Consider the following 15,277-nt stretch of genomic DNA (forward strand, 5'->3'; position numbering starts at 1 on the left):
TGCCGTAATTATCAATTTGGTCCTCGATTATCATTCTTACCCAATTAAGTCCTTAACTATACAATTTTTACCCAATTTAGTCCTTTGTCAATTTGATTGTTTGTTGACTGTCAAAAGTGGAAATAAAGTTGTAATTTTACAAGTTTTCTCCTTCCTCCTCATTTAGCAGTGCCAAACCATGTAGCAATAAGCTCCGGTTGGGTTCTAAACCTGTCAGTATCGATGTAGTGGTTATGCATCGGATAACCCATGAATTTGATTTCCAACTATTTTTTGACGATCGAATCTGATCGGAGTGTATTGCTGCATGGTTTGGCGCTGCTAAATGGAGAGGAAGGAGAAATCTTGTAAAATTATAATTTTATCCCGACTTTTGACAGTCAACAAACAGTGAAATTAATACAGAGGACTAAATTGTGTAAGAATTGTATAGTTGAGGACTAAATTGGGTAAGAATTGTATAGTTGAGGACTTAATTGAGTAAAAGTTACATAGTTGAGGATTTAATTAGGTAAGAATGGTAGTTGAGGATCAAATTGATAATTATGGCATAGTCGAGGGACCATTTTGGTTATTAACTCTATATTATATAGCAAGTTATACTGGACCTAAAATCTTTTTTTTTTTTTTTTGTTTATTTTTTTTTTGTTTGTAGAAAATGGACGATAAATTAAAACAGAAAAGTAGAAGAGGCAGATCGTCTTTGTGAAGTAAAAAAAAAAAAAAAAAAAAAAACAAAAAAACAAAACCCCAGGTGTTGGTGTAAAGCAATCTCTTAATTGTAATCCTTCCCTGATCTCTCTGTGGATCCGCGGATCTCCGTTCTAATGCCTGTATCAAATGATTTTTCACTCAAAACATAACTCAGATATTTCTCTATTCGTCAACTCCCGCGAATCCTGAACTTTCAACTGGACATCTAGACTTCCAGAAGGCTGCTAGCTATCGAATTTCGGAATCCCGGGGAGTCATTTCCTTCAGATTATAGCACCTCTTAGATTCTCGTGAGTTGGATTGTGAATTCGTAATTGCTTTATACATAAATTGATTCAGATTATAGATTACTGTTGACTCTTGATTTTACACTCTCTTATATTGATTTGATCTCTTCTTTATTAAGAATTCGAGATTGATCAAAATTGAATTTTTAACGGGAAAAATGCAATTCCCCCCTCCCCCAACCCCCCACCAAATAGCTGTTGATTGGGTGGTTAATTCAATTATGGAATATGCTATACTATAGTGTCAGTGGTTTTTACAAACTTGGCATTGGTATGATTTTATGTTTCCTGGCATGTAGGTTTGGGAATGTTCAAGGTTGGCTTTGACTTAAAATTATGGTGTTGTAGTCTTGTAGAACTTTATATTTGAGTTTGTGACTTTAGAATTTAGCAGCAGGTGGAGTTTTATAGATTAAGGTCTTGGTTCTGTTTTTTTTTTCATTGAATACATAAATCTCTCTTCAATTTGAATTATTGTTTTCATGTCTATTAAGGATGGTGAGGTCAAACTGTGGGTGAATGTGCTATGTATTAATGTATGCATGTGTAAGTGTGTTGTATGCATTAGGCAGGTGATGGGTTATGTTCAAAGATCCATGAGATTATGTTGCTAATTCAAGAGTGCTGCTTTCTAGTGATCTTGTTAGGATTTGCAGTTTAGAATTCAGTAGTTACTTTATAATGTATCCAATGTCATTATAATGCTAATATGCTTGTGTTGCTTCTGGCTGGTAAATTGACAGGAACATAGTCCATCATCAATGGGGACTGAAAATCCTAATCAGCCAAATTTTCCTATAAGACCAGCTTCCACACCCTTTGCTGCGCCACCAAGTACAACACCCTCTGGTTTTAGACCTATGGCACCAGGTATGGCTAGTGATGCAGCCAGGCCACCTCCAATGTCTACATCATATGCCCCATCAACTGCAGCCCCTTTCCAACGTTTTCCAATGGCCCAAGTGCCACCTCCACAAAATTCATTTGGAGGACAGCCAACTTTTCCACCATCAGTTAGGCCTGTTTCAGCCCCTGGTTTGTCACATCCAGTTCCCCTCCAGCAACAGCCTCAATCATTCCCTATGGGATCTCCTGCCCATAGCATGAGTACTTCACAGCCAAGTACTGCCGCTCAACAATCAGCTGTTGATCCACGACTTGTTGCTCCTAGATCAAATTTGCAGCAGCCGTCACAGCCAACAGTGTCATCGTATCCACCTTCTAGACCAACTTTTCAGCAAGGATTATCAGGGTATTCCAGCCAACAACCTAGTGCAATGACACAACCTCCACTTGGGCAAGCTGTAGGCTTTCCTCCTCAACAAGGAGGTCATGTTCCATCCATGCCAGCACCACCTGGTCCCTTTTATTCTCAACAAGGAGGGTATGCACTGCCATCACAGATGCAGCATCCAGGATCTGCACCTCCTATACCTAATGTGCAGGGTTTAGCAGAGGATTTCAAATCACTTTCTATTGGCTCTGTTCCAGGATCATATGATACAGGACTTGATTCCAAAGTATTACCAAGGCCATTTGAAAGTGATACACAAAACCTTTTGTCAGAACTATTTCCCATGAACTGTAGTTCTCAGTATCTACGGTTGACAACTAGTGGCATACCAAATTCTCAGTCCTTGGCTTCTAGGTGGCACTTAACCCTTGGTGCAGTTGTTTGCCCTCTTGCTGAGGCTTCTGATGGGGTTTGTATTCATTTCATCGACATTTGCAGATTCTTCATATTCTGAGTGTTTGGAATGTGTATAGCTCACCTGCCATATGAAAAATGTTAATTGTCCAGGAAGAAGTTCCAATAATCAATTTTGCTACAACTGGTATTATACGTTGCAGAAGGTGTCGGACTTATGTAAACCCGTATGTGACATTCACCGATAGTGGAAGAAAATGGAGATGCAACATCTGTCAATCGCTCAATGATGGTAAATGTTTCTCTATTATAGTCATTAGATATGTCATTTACTCAGTGAATAGTAGCTGTTTTCTCTATAGATCTTGAATCATTTGAACCTTTTCTGAGATTTCCCTTTCAATGTTGTAGACTCTAATGTAAATCCTTCTTCTGACCTGAAGACATATTTCTGATGAATTACAGGCATAGTTGACTTTAGCATATTATTTATCTTAAGCAAGGCTTTCTTTGGCATTTTGTAGTGCTCTCATTGATCTAGCAGCTGAGAGCCTGAGATTATTGGATCATTGTTTTGCTTCTTGACATTATGACTTATGATAGATTAGTTATTTTCATGCTAGTACTTGGCATCTTCTTTTATGGCCATTAATGTCTTGTTAACCATATTACTTTCCTGTGGTCCACGTGCTTTAAAATTCAAAATACCCTATCCATGATGGATGTAACCACTAAATGAATTGATGTTACTGTCTGGACTTTGCTTAGATTTGCACTACAAATAAAGGAAATTATAAACTGTCAAATAGTTAATCGGCTAAATTGCCCTTGCAATGCATGAATTAGTGCAATCATTTTGAATTTGTTGCACTAGCAATTTCAATGGTGCTGACTGTTGTTTGTCTACTTATGTATACATGTTCCTGTATACTAGTTGTAAATTGCCTTGTGTTTATTTTTTAAAAATGCACTGGCTCATCTAATTAAACCTTTTATGTGCAGTTCATGGTGATTATTTTGCCCATTTAGATGCCACTGGTAGAAGAATTGATATAAATCAGCGGCCTGAGCTTACCAAGGGTAGTGTGGAGTTTATTGCTCCAGCTGAATACATGGTCCGGCCTCCAATGCCACCAACATATTTCTTTCTCATCGATGTATCAATATCTGCCATAAAAAGTGGAATGCTTGAGGTGGGGACTTCTATTCTAAAATTTCTAGATTTTGAACTTTTCATTATGCCTCTATTCTTTCTTGGATACATATATTCTTCACTGACTTCCATGTGTAATTTATTATCCCTTTTCCCCCCTTCAGTTTGTGTTGCAACCTTGGCAGTAGAAGTTTCCCACCATATGCTTATTTTGCCCTAGTTTGTTTGGGGCTATTCCAAAAAGGTAGAGGCTGGGCCAATTACAAAGAGAGAAAAAATGTCTTTAAAAGGGTAGATGAGAAGGAAAATCCTCTCTTTCTCATAAAGCTCCAAATTTGGCTTTATGAAAAAGGCCTCTTTGTCAAGAACTTCAAGCTGGGCCAAACGAATGTTATGTCATTGAATTCCTTCCTAAATAATTTGTAACATTGACTAATTTGAGGCAAAAAATTTCAGTTTCGTTTTGCTACATGTTGGTGAGACTATTAGACTGACAATAATCCTACAAATTATATATATTATTATTGATTTAATGACTGACCAAAAGGGTACCTTCTGTGTATTTGGGCTTGTAGTCAAATTGACAAAAATATCCCCATTGCTTATGAGTTTCTATAAGATCCCATCTATTATTGAGGTGGGCCTTCCATTTCTGTATGATATGATACATGCATTCATAGTTGGATTGTTCTTTACCAAAAAAAAAATAGTTGGATTGTTATGTATGAGTATATGTGGTTCCAATTGCCAGATCCTTCTTTTTTAATTATGGCAAGTATATTTTAATTATAAATATGTGTTACAGGTTATAGCACAAACCATCAAGAAGTGTTTGGATAGTTTGCCTGGATTTCCTAGAACACAGATTGGCTTTATTACTTATGACAGTACCATTCATTTTTACAATATGAAGGCAAGTGATTTGTGTATCAAGTTATTCTATGACATGCTTTCAATATCCTTGATGTTCCATTCACTAATTAATTAATTAAATTTCTGTTTTTGCCAGTCTTCCTTGACGCAGCCTCAGATGATGGTTGTATCAGATCTTGAAGATACTTTTGTCCCATTGCCAGATGACTTGCTTGTCAACTTGTCAGAATCTAGGGCTGTCATAGATGCATTTCTAGATAGCTTGCCTTCTATGTTTCAGGATAATGTGAATGTGGAATCTGCTTTTGGTCCTGCTCTAAAAGCTGTATTCATGGTTATGGTGCGTAAACCTTTGTCTACTAGGGTGCACTGCATTATTTGGCCTTTCATTTTTGATCTGTTAGTTAAAATGAATCTTCTACTCTCTTTTTTTTTTTTTTTTTTTTTGGGGGGGGGGGGGGGGGGGTGCTGGGGGTGCGTAGTTGAATAAGATTTTGATATCCAATAACATTTTCTTGCTTCCTTTCAAATGGTTCAATACTAAGTGTGGTCTACCTACTGCCAGAATCAACTTGGTGGTAAGTTGTTGATCTTTCAGAGCACACTGCCTTCACTGGGTGTTGGTCGTTTGAGGCTGAGAGGTGATGATCCACGTATATATGGAACTGATAAAGAACATACAACAAGAACACCAGAAGATCCTTTCTATAAGCAGATGGCTGCTGATTTCACCAAGTATCAGATAGCTGTCAATGTATATACATTTAGTGACAAGTATACAGATGTAGCAACCTTAGGTAATGAACTTTCTTTCCAATGAATGCTTGAAGTATGAAAATTTATGCTTGATACGAATACATCTTTGGTTAGATCCAAGTTTTTGCTCCCCCATTTTTATTTCCTTTTCTACTTAATTGATAATTGATTTTATATCTGGGTGATCAAGAATGATATCATTCCATTTACTTATCAAAAGAATTATATCATCCATTAAAAGTAATTGCATTCTTTTTCATGCCAAGGTTGCTGAGGGTTTTATTATTATCTAGTGATTTCATCTTTCCTTAATGTTCTCTTGCAAATTTTTATTAGATATTTATAGTTAATAGTGGCACATTTATTAATTTAACTTGACATAGTTATGTCCTTGAATGTTGGGTTTCGGTAGTGGTAAATATGCATGCATCAACCATTAGGCCATCTGTGTGATGTATGAACCTATCCTTTATATAGTTATGTCTTTCATAAGTGTAGCTCAGCATGCCAAAATTTATCAGTGTCATTGTGGTTTAGGTACAGTACTAACAGAAGTATTTGACTACATTATAATTTGCATTGATATACCTAAGTAGGTTTTTTAGTCTTACCTGCCTTTTTGCGATATTACAAACTTGATCAACTACAATGAAAATTGTCTATTTTCAATGTTTGACCTATGTGTTTACATGGTATGTGCTCTTCATGAGATGTTATTCCATCTTCGTATAGGGACTCTGGCAAAGTATACTGGTGGCCAGGTGTATCACTATCCAAGTTTCCAAGCTACTATTCATAAAGATAAATTGAGCCAGGAGTTGGCAAGAGATCTAACCAGAGAGACTGCCTGGGAGGCTGTCATGCGAATAAGATGCGGAAAAGGCAAGTCATTTTTGTACTTCATTAACCTGCAAGCTCCTTTTGTGATGAATCAAAAGGAAATTTTGTAGATTAATCAATTTTATTTATTTATTTTCAATTTGAAACTAATTCATTTTTTCCATTTTGTGCTTATAGGTGTTCGTTTCACTACTTATCATGGGAATTTTATGCTAAGATCCACTGATCTAATAGCACTTCCAGCTGTTGACTGTGACAAAGCTTATGCAATGCAGTTATCACTTGAAGAAACACTTCTAACAACCCAGACCGTGTACTTCCAAGTTGCTCTGTTGTATCCTTCCAATGATAGAAATCTCTCTCTTGGTTCAGTGCTTGAACATGAAACCTCTACCCCATTAATATGCAAGTACAGGCTTAAGTCTATTTGGTGTTTTATTAGGAGAAAAAAGGGTGTTTTCATTGGTGTAACTTAAGAGTGCTTCCTTTTAAGATAATAGATTATAAGTTAATACTTGTTCCTCCCTATCCAATTTACATGACAGTTCGAATAGGTACAGTTCTTATGTGTTCGACAGTTTACAACATGATCAAAATTTAAATATAAATATAAATAGAAGCTCATTTTATTTTGTGGGAATGTGTGTATAAAGTTGATTTATGAAGGGAAGAATACTGAAGTTAGTATAAAAACATCACCAACTGGTCGAATTTGGTCAAACATTTTGCTAAATCCTGAAAATAGCAGTGTCATAAGTTAGGAGGGTGTATAATGCATCCAACAGGGATGCAACCTAGTGTAGTTATGTTCTAGAGAATGAATGAAATTTTGGTATGGAGATGAAATTTCTACTTGATATTGAATACATAGGTATATAGCTTTTCCTCTTATCTTTGGGAAATTTAGGGTTCCTTGATAGTATGAAGGTACACATCTTCTTCTGGAGAAAGACGTATTAGGGTACACACAGCAGCAGCACCTGTGGTTGCAGAATTAGGAGAAATGTATCGCCTTGCTGATGCTGGTGCAATTGTATCTTTGTTCTCTAGGCTAGGTATAAAAAAATCACTTTTCTTTCATTGCATTCCGTTCCTCTTTGATTTTTAATGTAGGTTAAAGTGGTTCTTGACCTCTCAAAAATGATTTTTATGTGCAGCAATTGAGAAAACTCTCTCCACTAAATTGGAAGAGGCTCGGAGTTCTATTCAACTGAGAATTGTTAAAGCCCTCAGAGAATATCGAAATTTGTATGCTGTACAACATCGCCTGGGGGGAAGGATGATATACCCAGAGTCACTGAAACTATTGCCCTTGTATGGATTAGCTTTGTCCAAGTCAACACCCCTACGTGGTGGTTATTCTGATGCACAGCTTGATGAACGCTGTGCCTCTGGATATACTATGATGGCATTGCCAGTTGCAAAACTGTTGAAACTTTTGTATCCTAACCTGATTCGTGTAGATGAATATCTTTTGAAAGTAAGTTTCTTTCTTTTTCCCTTATTAATAGATGCTGATTAAATTGAAGAACTTATTATTTGTATCTCAGTTCACTATGAGAAAGTTACTTTCCCTCTATTTCTGGATTTCTTAATAAATTCCTCTCTGATTTTCAGACATCCCCCTTGACTGGGGAGTCCGAGAACATGTTGAAAAGGCTGCCGCTTACTGTAGATAGCTTAGATGTCAGAGGTCTCTATATCTATGATGATGGTTTTCGGTTTGTTATATGGTTTGGTAAAATGCTTTCAACAGATGTCATCAAGAGTTTATTGGGTGATGAATTTGCTGCAGACTTCTCAAAGGTAGGATACACCATGGACTAGGTTGTTTATGCTTTTAGATCTGAACTCTACAAGGCTTGCTATTCATAATTCACTGTCATGTTTTAGCTTCCTGAAAATTTGAAAAATCAATTGCATGAATAATGAACTTCTACATGTCAAATAGGAATCCATTGTTTGTACTCAAACCTCCCCAATTATTGAGATACATATTCATAATGGCATCAAACAGTGGTCTATTTATTTTGACTGCCACTGCCTTTTTGTAAATAGCTAGCTTAATTGTGAATGATAATGATCTTTGAGTTAAAAAGGTTTTTTTTTTTTTTTTTGTGGAAAGCTCTTATATGCATGTGTGATAAAGTAGTGTGTAATTTTCTGGGGGAATGGAAATTGGGAAAAATGGAAAATTTAAATTTCATTTCCCTCCATTATGAGGATGGAATTTCATTCCATTGGTGGAACATAAATAGAGGAATGGAAAATGCTGATTTGGTTTGTCTGTCTTTAATCTAGATTTTTCTCTAGATAATCTTCCGTTCTACTTCCTACGAAGGAAGATAATTCCATATTTTTAAACATTTTGGTACCAACAACCACACAACTTTATAATCTTTAAACATTTTCTGTTTTATTTGACTGGCTCCATATCATGGATTTTATTTTATTCCCCCTTGCCTTGTGTTCTACCCCGCAACAAATAAAAAAAGAAAAAAGAGAAAATAGCTCTGCCAAAGTTGACATGCTACCTTAGCTTTATTTTGCACTTAATTTTGTAAAAGTTCCTCTGATGTGGCTATTCTTTGTCTCCTTGAGAATCAGGTTTGCCTGCATGAGCAAGATAATGAAGTGTCAAGAAAATTGATGGGCTTGCTTAGAAAGTTTAGACAAAGTGACCCATCGTATTATCAATTATGTCACCTTGTGAGGCAAGGTGAACAGCCGAGAGAAGGATTCTTCCTTCTAAGAAATCTAGTTGAGGACCAGGTTGGTGGTACAAATGGTTATATGGATTGGATTGTGCAATTACACCGGCAAATCCAGCAAAATGCGTAACATACAGGTAATGGCCTGATAAAATTTGTTAGAGTCAATGATGTGAATTAACTTGCTGGCAATTTGTGTATCTCCTTAAAATGAGCTATTTGTTTATTCTTTTATCAAAATTTACAATGAATCACATGTTTTTGATTTTATGTTCGTCTTTGTTGATTATAATTTTGGGTAGGGAAAGGGGTCAGAGTGTCTTTTGAATTATGATTGTCTTCTCTTCTGTTAAAAGGCTAGAAAGGTTTCTTATTCATACTCCTAACTTCAGATTACAGATCAATATATAGGCATACAAGAGTATTTGGAAGAGACATAATAAATAAAGGAAGCTACTCTTCTCCCCAAGGCTTTAATTACTAGAGTAAACAAAGCTGTAAAGGTGGGCTGCTCAAGACATTTTCTAATATTTCTAACACTCCTCCTCAAGCTGGAGCGTATAAATCAAAAGCTCCTAGAGCTTGCTACAAATGTATTCAGTCTTAGGTCCACGAAGAGATTTGGTGAGAACATCAGCAAGTTGATCATTTGACCCAACAAATGTGGTAACGATGTCTCTGGATGTGACCCTCTCTTGTATAAAGTGGCAATCAACCTCAATGTGTTTGGTCCATTCATGGTAGACAGGATTGTATGCAATGTGCAAAGCTGCTTGATTATCACAATTTAATTTCATAGGACCGGGCTTATAGAAATTGAGTTCTGTAAGAAATTGTTTAACCTAAATTAGCTCACATATTCCAAGTGCCATTGGTCGGTATTCTACTTCTGCGCTTGAGCGTGCAACCATATCTTGTTTCTTGCTTTTCCAAGAAATAGGATTACCTCCAAATAGAATACAATATCCTGATGGTGATCTCCTATCTCAAGGGCATCCAGTCCAATCTGCATCTGTATAACCAACAATTTCTGTATGTCTATGATCCTTATAGTGCAATCCTATACCTGGAGACCTTTTCACATATCTCAATATTCTGATGGCTGCATCCCAATGACTTTGACATGGCTCTTGCAAAAAAAATTGGCTAACTACACTTACAGCAAAGGATTTAAGGAGATATCTAGTCGAGTGATAGTCAAGTGCACTAGCTTGCCAACTAATCTCCGGTACTTGGATTGGATAGGAGCTCCCCTTGTCTTGGAAGAAGTTTGACATTTGGATTCATGGGTGTGTCAATTGGTTTGCAATTTGTCATACCTGTTTCTTCAAGAATATCCAAAACATAATTTCGTTGAGACACATAGATACCTTGTTTGGATTGAGCAATTTCAATACCAAGAAAATACTTCAATTTTCCAAGATCTTTTGTCTCAAAATGTTGAAACAAATGCTTCTTAAGCTGATTTATTCCTTCACTATTATCCCCTGACAATATCATCAACATAAACCACAAGATATATGCTTTTTCCAAGTAGAGACGTTTATAAAAGATAGAGTGGTCGGCCTTGCTTTGAATCATGCCAAATTGTTGGACCATATCACTAAATCTCCCAAACCAGACACGTGGAGATTGCTTCAACCCATAGAGAGAGTGTTTGAGACGACAAACAAGATTAGCTCCCGTCTTAGCCACAAATCTAGGGGGTTGCTCTATAAATACTTCCTCATTCAAATCACCATGTAAGATAGCATATTTTATATCCAACTGATTCAGTGGCCAATGGCAATTGGCTGCCATTGAGAGTAAGAGGCAGATAGAGGTGATCTTGGTTATCGGTGAGAAGGTGTCCGTGTAGTCGATGCCAAAAACCTATGTGTATCCTTTAGCAACAAGTCGAGTTTTAAGTCTATCAACTTGTCTATTTGGACCAACCTTTCACGTTATACTCCCATTTACAACCAAACATAGTTTTACCAAGAGGTAAAATGACTAACTCCCTAGTCCCGGAAGAATAGAGTGCTTCCATTTCATCAACCATTGCTTGAGTCCACCCTGGATGAGTTAATGCCTCCTTGACATTATTTGGAACAAAAACAGTTGACAAACTAGTAATGAAGACACAATATGATGGAGATAACGCTTTTGTGTAAGGAAATTATAGATAGGGTGAGGATTTTGAGTGGATCTTTTACCTACTCGACTGGCAATGTGAGAGTCTGTTGTGGTGTTTTGGACTGTATCAGTGGGTAACAATGATATATGACATGACTCAATTGGGTGTCTACCCTTTTGAGAATCTTGATGATTGCGTCGTTCGTAGGTGTACAACAATGGTGGAATATGTTCTTCCTCTTGGATGGTTGGAGTTGGTATAGTTCTTTTAGGAATAGGTATGGTCCTTTCAGGAACGGGAGATATAGGTTCTGAAAAAGTAGGCACATGGAGAATTTTTGTGATTTCAATAGGTTCCTCTAGGAAATCAGACTCAACGGAGGTCGAAGAGAAAAAGGGTGTTGTTTCAAAAAAGGTAACATCGAAAGAGTTACAAAAACGGTGTGTTTTAGGACAGTAACACCTAAAGCCTTTTTATAGGCGAGAATATCCAATGAAAATACACTTTGTTGCCTTGGCATCACGTTTATCACGCCAAGTATCATAAACAAAGCAAGTACATCCAAAGATTCGCAACGGGAACTTATGGAGAGGTTCCTGTGGGCGCAAGATATGAAGAGGAATTTTTCCTTGCAAAACAGAAGAAGGCATTCGATTTATGAGATAGCAAGAGTGAAGTATAGCATGCCCCCAACATTTCATAGGAACCTTGTTATGAATAAGCAAAGTACGGGTTCAGCAACTCCATTTTGCTGAGTAGTTCTAGCACATGAAAATTCATGAAGTATTCCATGTGAGGAAAAGAAAGAAGTGAAAGGGTCAGAAAAATACTCTCTTGCATTATCACTGCGTAAGATTTTTGAGAGATACCCCAAATTGATTCAAAATTTCTTTGTAGAATTTTTGAAACACATCAAATAATTCAAAACAGTTCTTCATTAAAAAGACCCAAGTGCACCGAGAGAAATCATCAATGAAAACAACAAAATATGAGAAACCCAAAATGGATGAAACTCGACATGGTTCCCAAACATCAGAGTGAACTAAAGAAAATGTGGTATCGGCCCTGCTATTCAAGCTACTAGGATATGAGGCTCTCGAGTGTTTCCCAAGTTGACACGATTCACACTCTATGGCTTTTAAATTTGACAAACCAAGAACAAGTTGTTTTAATTTATTGAGGTCAAGATGTCCTAAGCAACAATGGTTGAGAAGGGGTGAAGCAATAGCAGTGCAAGCTGTTTTGGTATTGGTGGAACATGAAAGATGGTAGAGACCTCGTGATTCATATCCTGCACTAATTGTCCCTTTTGTTTGACGGTCCTGAATAACCACAGAAGAAAAGGTGACAGGGCAATTAAGAGAGTGAGTAAGTTGATTAATTGAAATCAAACTGAAATGGCAACCAAGAATGTAAAGGACATTAGATAAAGATAAAAAATGAATGGCGACTTTTCCAATTCCTATAGCCTTTCCTTCTGATCCATCACCAAATATGACTGCGGGAAGAGAGTATGAGAGAACTCAATATTAGAGAAAAAAGAGAGGTTACCAGAAATGTAATTAGTGGCTCTAGAATCCAGAATCCAAACTTAGTCAGATTTTAATGCAAGAGCAGTATGAGAAATGGTGGTCCTGGCAACTTTCAGTGCACTATTAAAATTTCATGTTCTGTCATAGCTTTCAGAAATATATGAAAAAATCACCGCAGGATTGCAGACGAGAGATGGACTCATCTGGAAAATTTGGCCAGAAAAAGTCGTTGGAAAATAGCTCATGCGCCGGCGAGTGGCGTCGGAGCTGGTTCGTCACGATGGCGCGTGGGGAGGTTCGTGGTGGCCGGAAAGGACGGACAAGGTCGCCGGTGCTTCTTTTGACAGCCTATTGCACCAGTTTCGTGAAGTGAGCTTCTAGTATTTAGGAAATATGAAAAGGGATGATGAACTCTGCTGTAGGTATTTGAATGAAATCTCAGGCCCCAAAAAAGAGGCTCTGATACCATGTTAAAAGGCTAAAAAGGTTTCTTATTCATATTCCTAATTTCATATTACAGATCAATATATAAGCATACAAGATTATTGGGAAGAGACATAATAAATAAAGAAGGAAACTACTCCTCTCCCCAATGCTTTAATTACTAGAGTAAACAAAGCTGCAAAGGTGGGCTGCTCAAGGCATTTTTGAATATTTCCAATATCTTCTATCTATCATCATTTTTCCAACAGTATTACTTTATCATGGACAACATTTGTGCATGATATGGTGATGATGTGTATCGCTGTATCGTGGTGTTTTTAAGTAAATTTGACTTTTCATACTAAGTTCCTACTTTACATACATGTATTGAACTATAATTTTTTATTTTATTTTATTTTTAATTTTTGATACCTTCTAAATTTAGTTGCTACACTCAATGTAGCATCTTTCTTTTTTGGGGCCAGGGCACATATGCCTTTTTCCCCACTATATTTTAAGATTGCTAACAAACAAAAAAGAAAAAGGACAAAAAGCTGAGTTACTGCAGTCTATAGTTTGAATTACTTTTCTTGTTCTTTGAGGAAATTAATAGTGACTACGAAAGAGGTCTTTGTAATTTCTTATTGCAACTGGCTGGTATTCTTGAGTTGGTACCGTGTGTTGAATCCTACACCCAAGATCACTTGTACTTGTTGCTTGGTTCATTTGTTAGCACGTTATTGGATGATTAAAGCATTGTGATTCTGTGATTTGTCCACTAATGATTGCTGAGCTTTGGCATATTTTTCAATTTATCAGGGTTTTTGCTTGGTCCAGCTTTACCCATCCCTTTGATTTGCAGCCGGATGTCAGGTCTTGTATCCAATGATGCCCAAGAGTTGTTACAGATGAATTTGGTGAGAACAGAAAATAAGGAATTGCTTGTGTTTGTTGACCCTGCCATTCTGGTTCACTTGCCTTTTAATTGTTATTATTAGTTGAGGAGTTACTTTCCTTGCTTTTGCACACCATTTGATTCTTCGGTGAAACACCGAGCTTCACATTCTGAATGCGAGGAATTGCAGAGGAAAGATGCCAATCTGATGCCTTGAATTAGAATGAACAAAAGATAAAAATGAAATTGAGAGGACAATGAACCTGTGGGTTCACTTGATCTGGATTCTGGTGCAGATGTTTTTTCCTTTTCTTTGTTGTGTTGGTTTGAAACAATTTTGGTCAAGCAGCATAAATATTGCGATGTTTTATGTTATTATTGTCGGGAGATTAGCAATGCCTTTTAATGGAATACTGGGGCCTTTTTATTTCAGGTCTTGTACAATTTCTTATACTGGGAATCTTGGATTATCCTTTTTTAATTTTTATTTATGTGGAAGCCATAATTAAATTTGTACTTGCTGTTTGTATTTTGGTTTGACAGTTTTCAATAGCTGATCTCTTAATTTTCATGCTTGAGTAGGCCAGATTGATACATCAAAATCTCTGGTTTTTCAATATTTTAGATATTCATTTCCCCAAGTTTTTTATTCTCCATTATCTGTCTTCTTCATGTGTAAGTAAACACTTAATTTTTTTTTTTTTTCTTTCAAACTTTCATTTCTTTTTAAAATGAAGAATTTCTCATGTAAGTAAACACCATATTTTGTGATTGCGCTTTATTCCCATGAGTGACAATTTTAATCTGATCCATACACAAATTTTTTCTGCCACAATGTGAATTATAACCTCTTTCAGGAGTTTGGTTCTGATCTAATGAGGAAATTTAAAGGGAAAAGAAATGCAATTTCATGGTGAGAATATGTAAGATTCAAATTCTAGTAAGAGCATCAATATTAGAAAATTATTAAGAGTTTATTCACAGTTTTTTAGGATTGATTGTGGCAGAGAGGCAGGAGAGAGAGAAAGGCAGCTCTTTTTACAAGGTTTGGGTTATTTCTCTTCTCAAGGAAAGAGGAATAAATGAAGGTCACGGGTTGCTGTTGCGCACAACAGAAACCACACGGGCCCGTGCACTGCACGTGCTCGGTAGCGCCTGTGCCTGGCAGTTCTTTATATATATATATATATTTTTTATTTTTAAATAAGTTTTGCTTTAATTTTTTTTTTCTTTTTTCTCTCTCCTCTTATTTTATTTCCTAATCACATTTACAAAAACTCTTCAAAAATCACAAAATATCTCTACTATTATGGATGTTCTAATAATACT

At 36.5% G+C, this 15,277-nt stretch overlaps 1 protein-coding gene across 2 annotated transcripts; it reads left to right on the forward strand.

The window, feature by feature from the left end:
* The first annotated feature begins 685 nt into the window (after positions 1-685).
* On the forward strand, positions 686-14,498 carry LOC109160196 (protein transport protein Sec24-like At3g07100). Of its 2 annotated transcripts, none has more exons than XM_019308420.1 (14): positions 686-1,004; positions 1,753-2,704; positions 2,803-2,941; positions 3,652-3,842; positions 4,608-4,715; positions 4,812-5,015; positions 5,241-5,472; positions 6,164-6,313; positions 6,449-6,605; positions 7,199-7,326; positions 7,429-7,751; positions 7,889-8,077; positions 8,879-9,119; positions 13,873-14,498. In XM_019308420.1, exons 2-13 carry the CDS (start codon positions 1,763-1,765, stop codon positions 9,110-9,112), a joined length of 2,997 nt encoding a protein of 998 aa, XP_019163965.1. In that variant the 5' UTR covers positions 686-1,004; positions 1,753-1,762; the 3' UTR covers positions 9,113-9,119; positions 13,873-14,498. The 2 variants fall into 2 exon arrangements, with proteins under 2 accessions (XP_019163965.1, XP_019163964.1); XM_019308419.1 differs by having other exon boundaries at positions 719-1,004; positions 1,745-2,704.
* Positions 14,499-15,277: the final 779 nt, after the last annotated feature.

This window comes from Ipomoea nil, unplaced genomic scaffold (assembly GCF_001879475.1).
Source record: "Ipomoea nil cultivar Tokyo-kokei standard unplaced genomic scaffold, Asagao_1.1 scaffold2845, whole genome shotgun sequence".
Lineage (NCBI taxonomy): Eukaryota > Viridiplantae > Streptophyta > Magnoliopsida > Solanales > Convolvulaceae > Ipomoea > Ipomoea nil.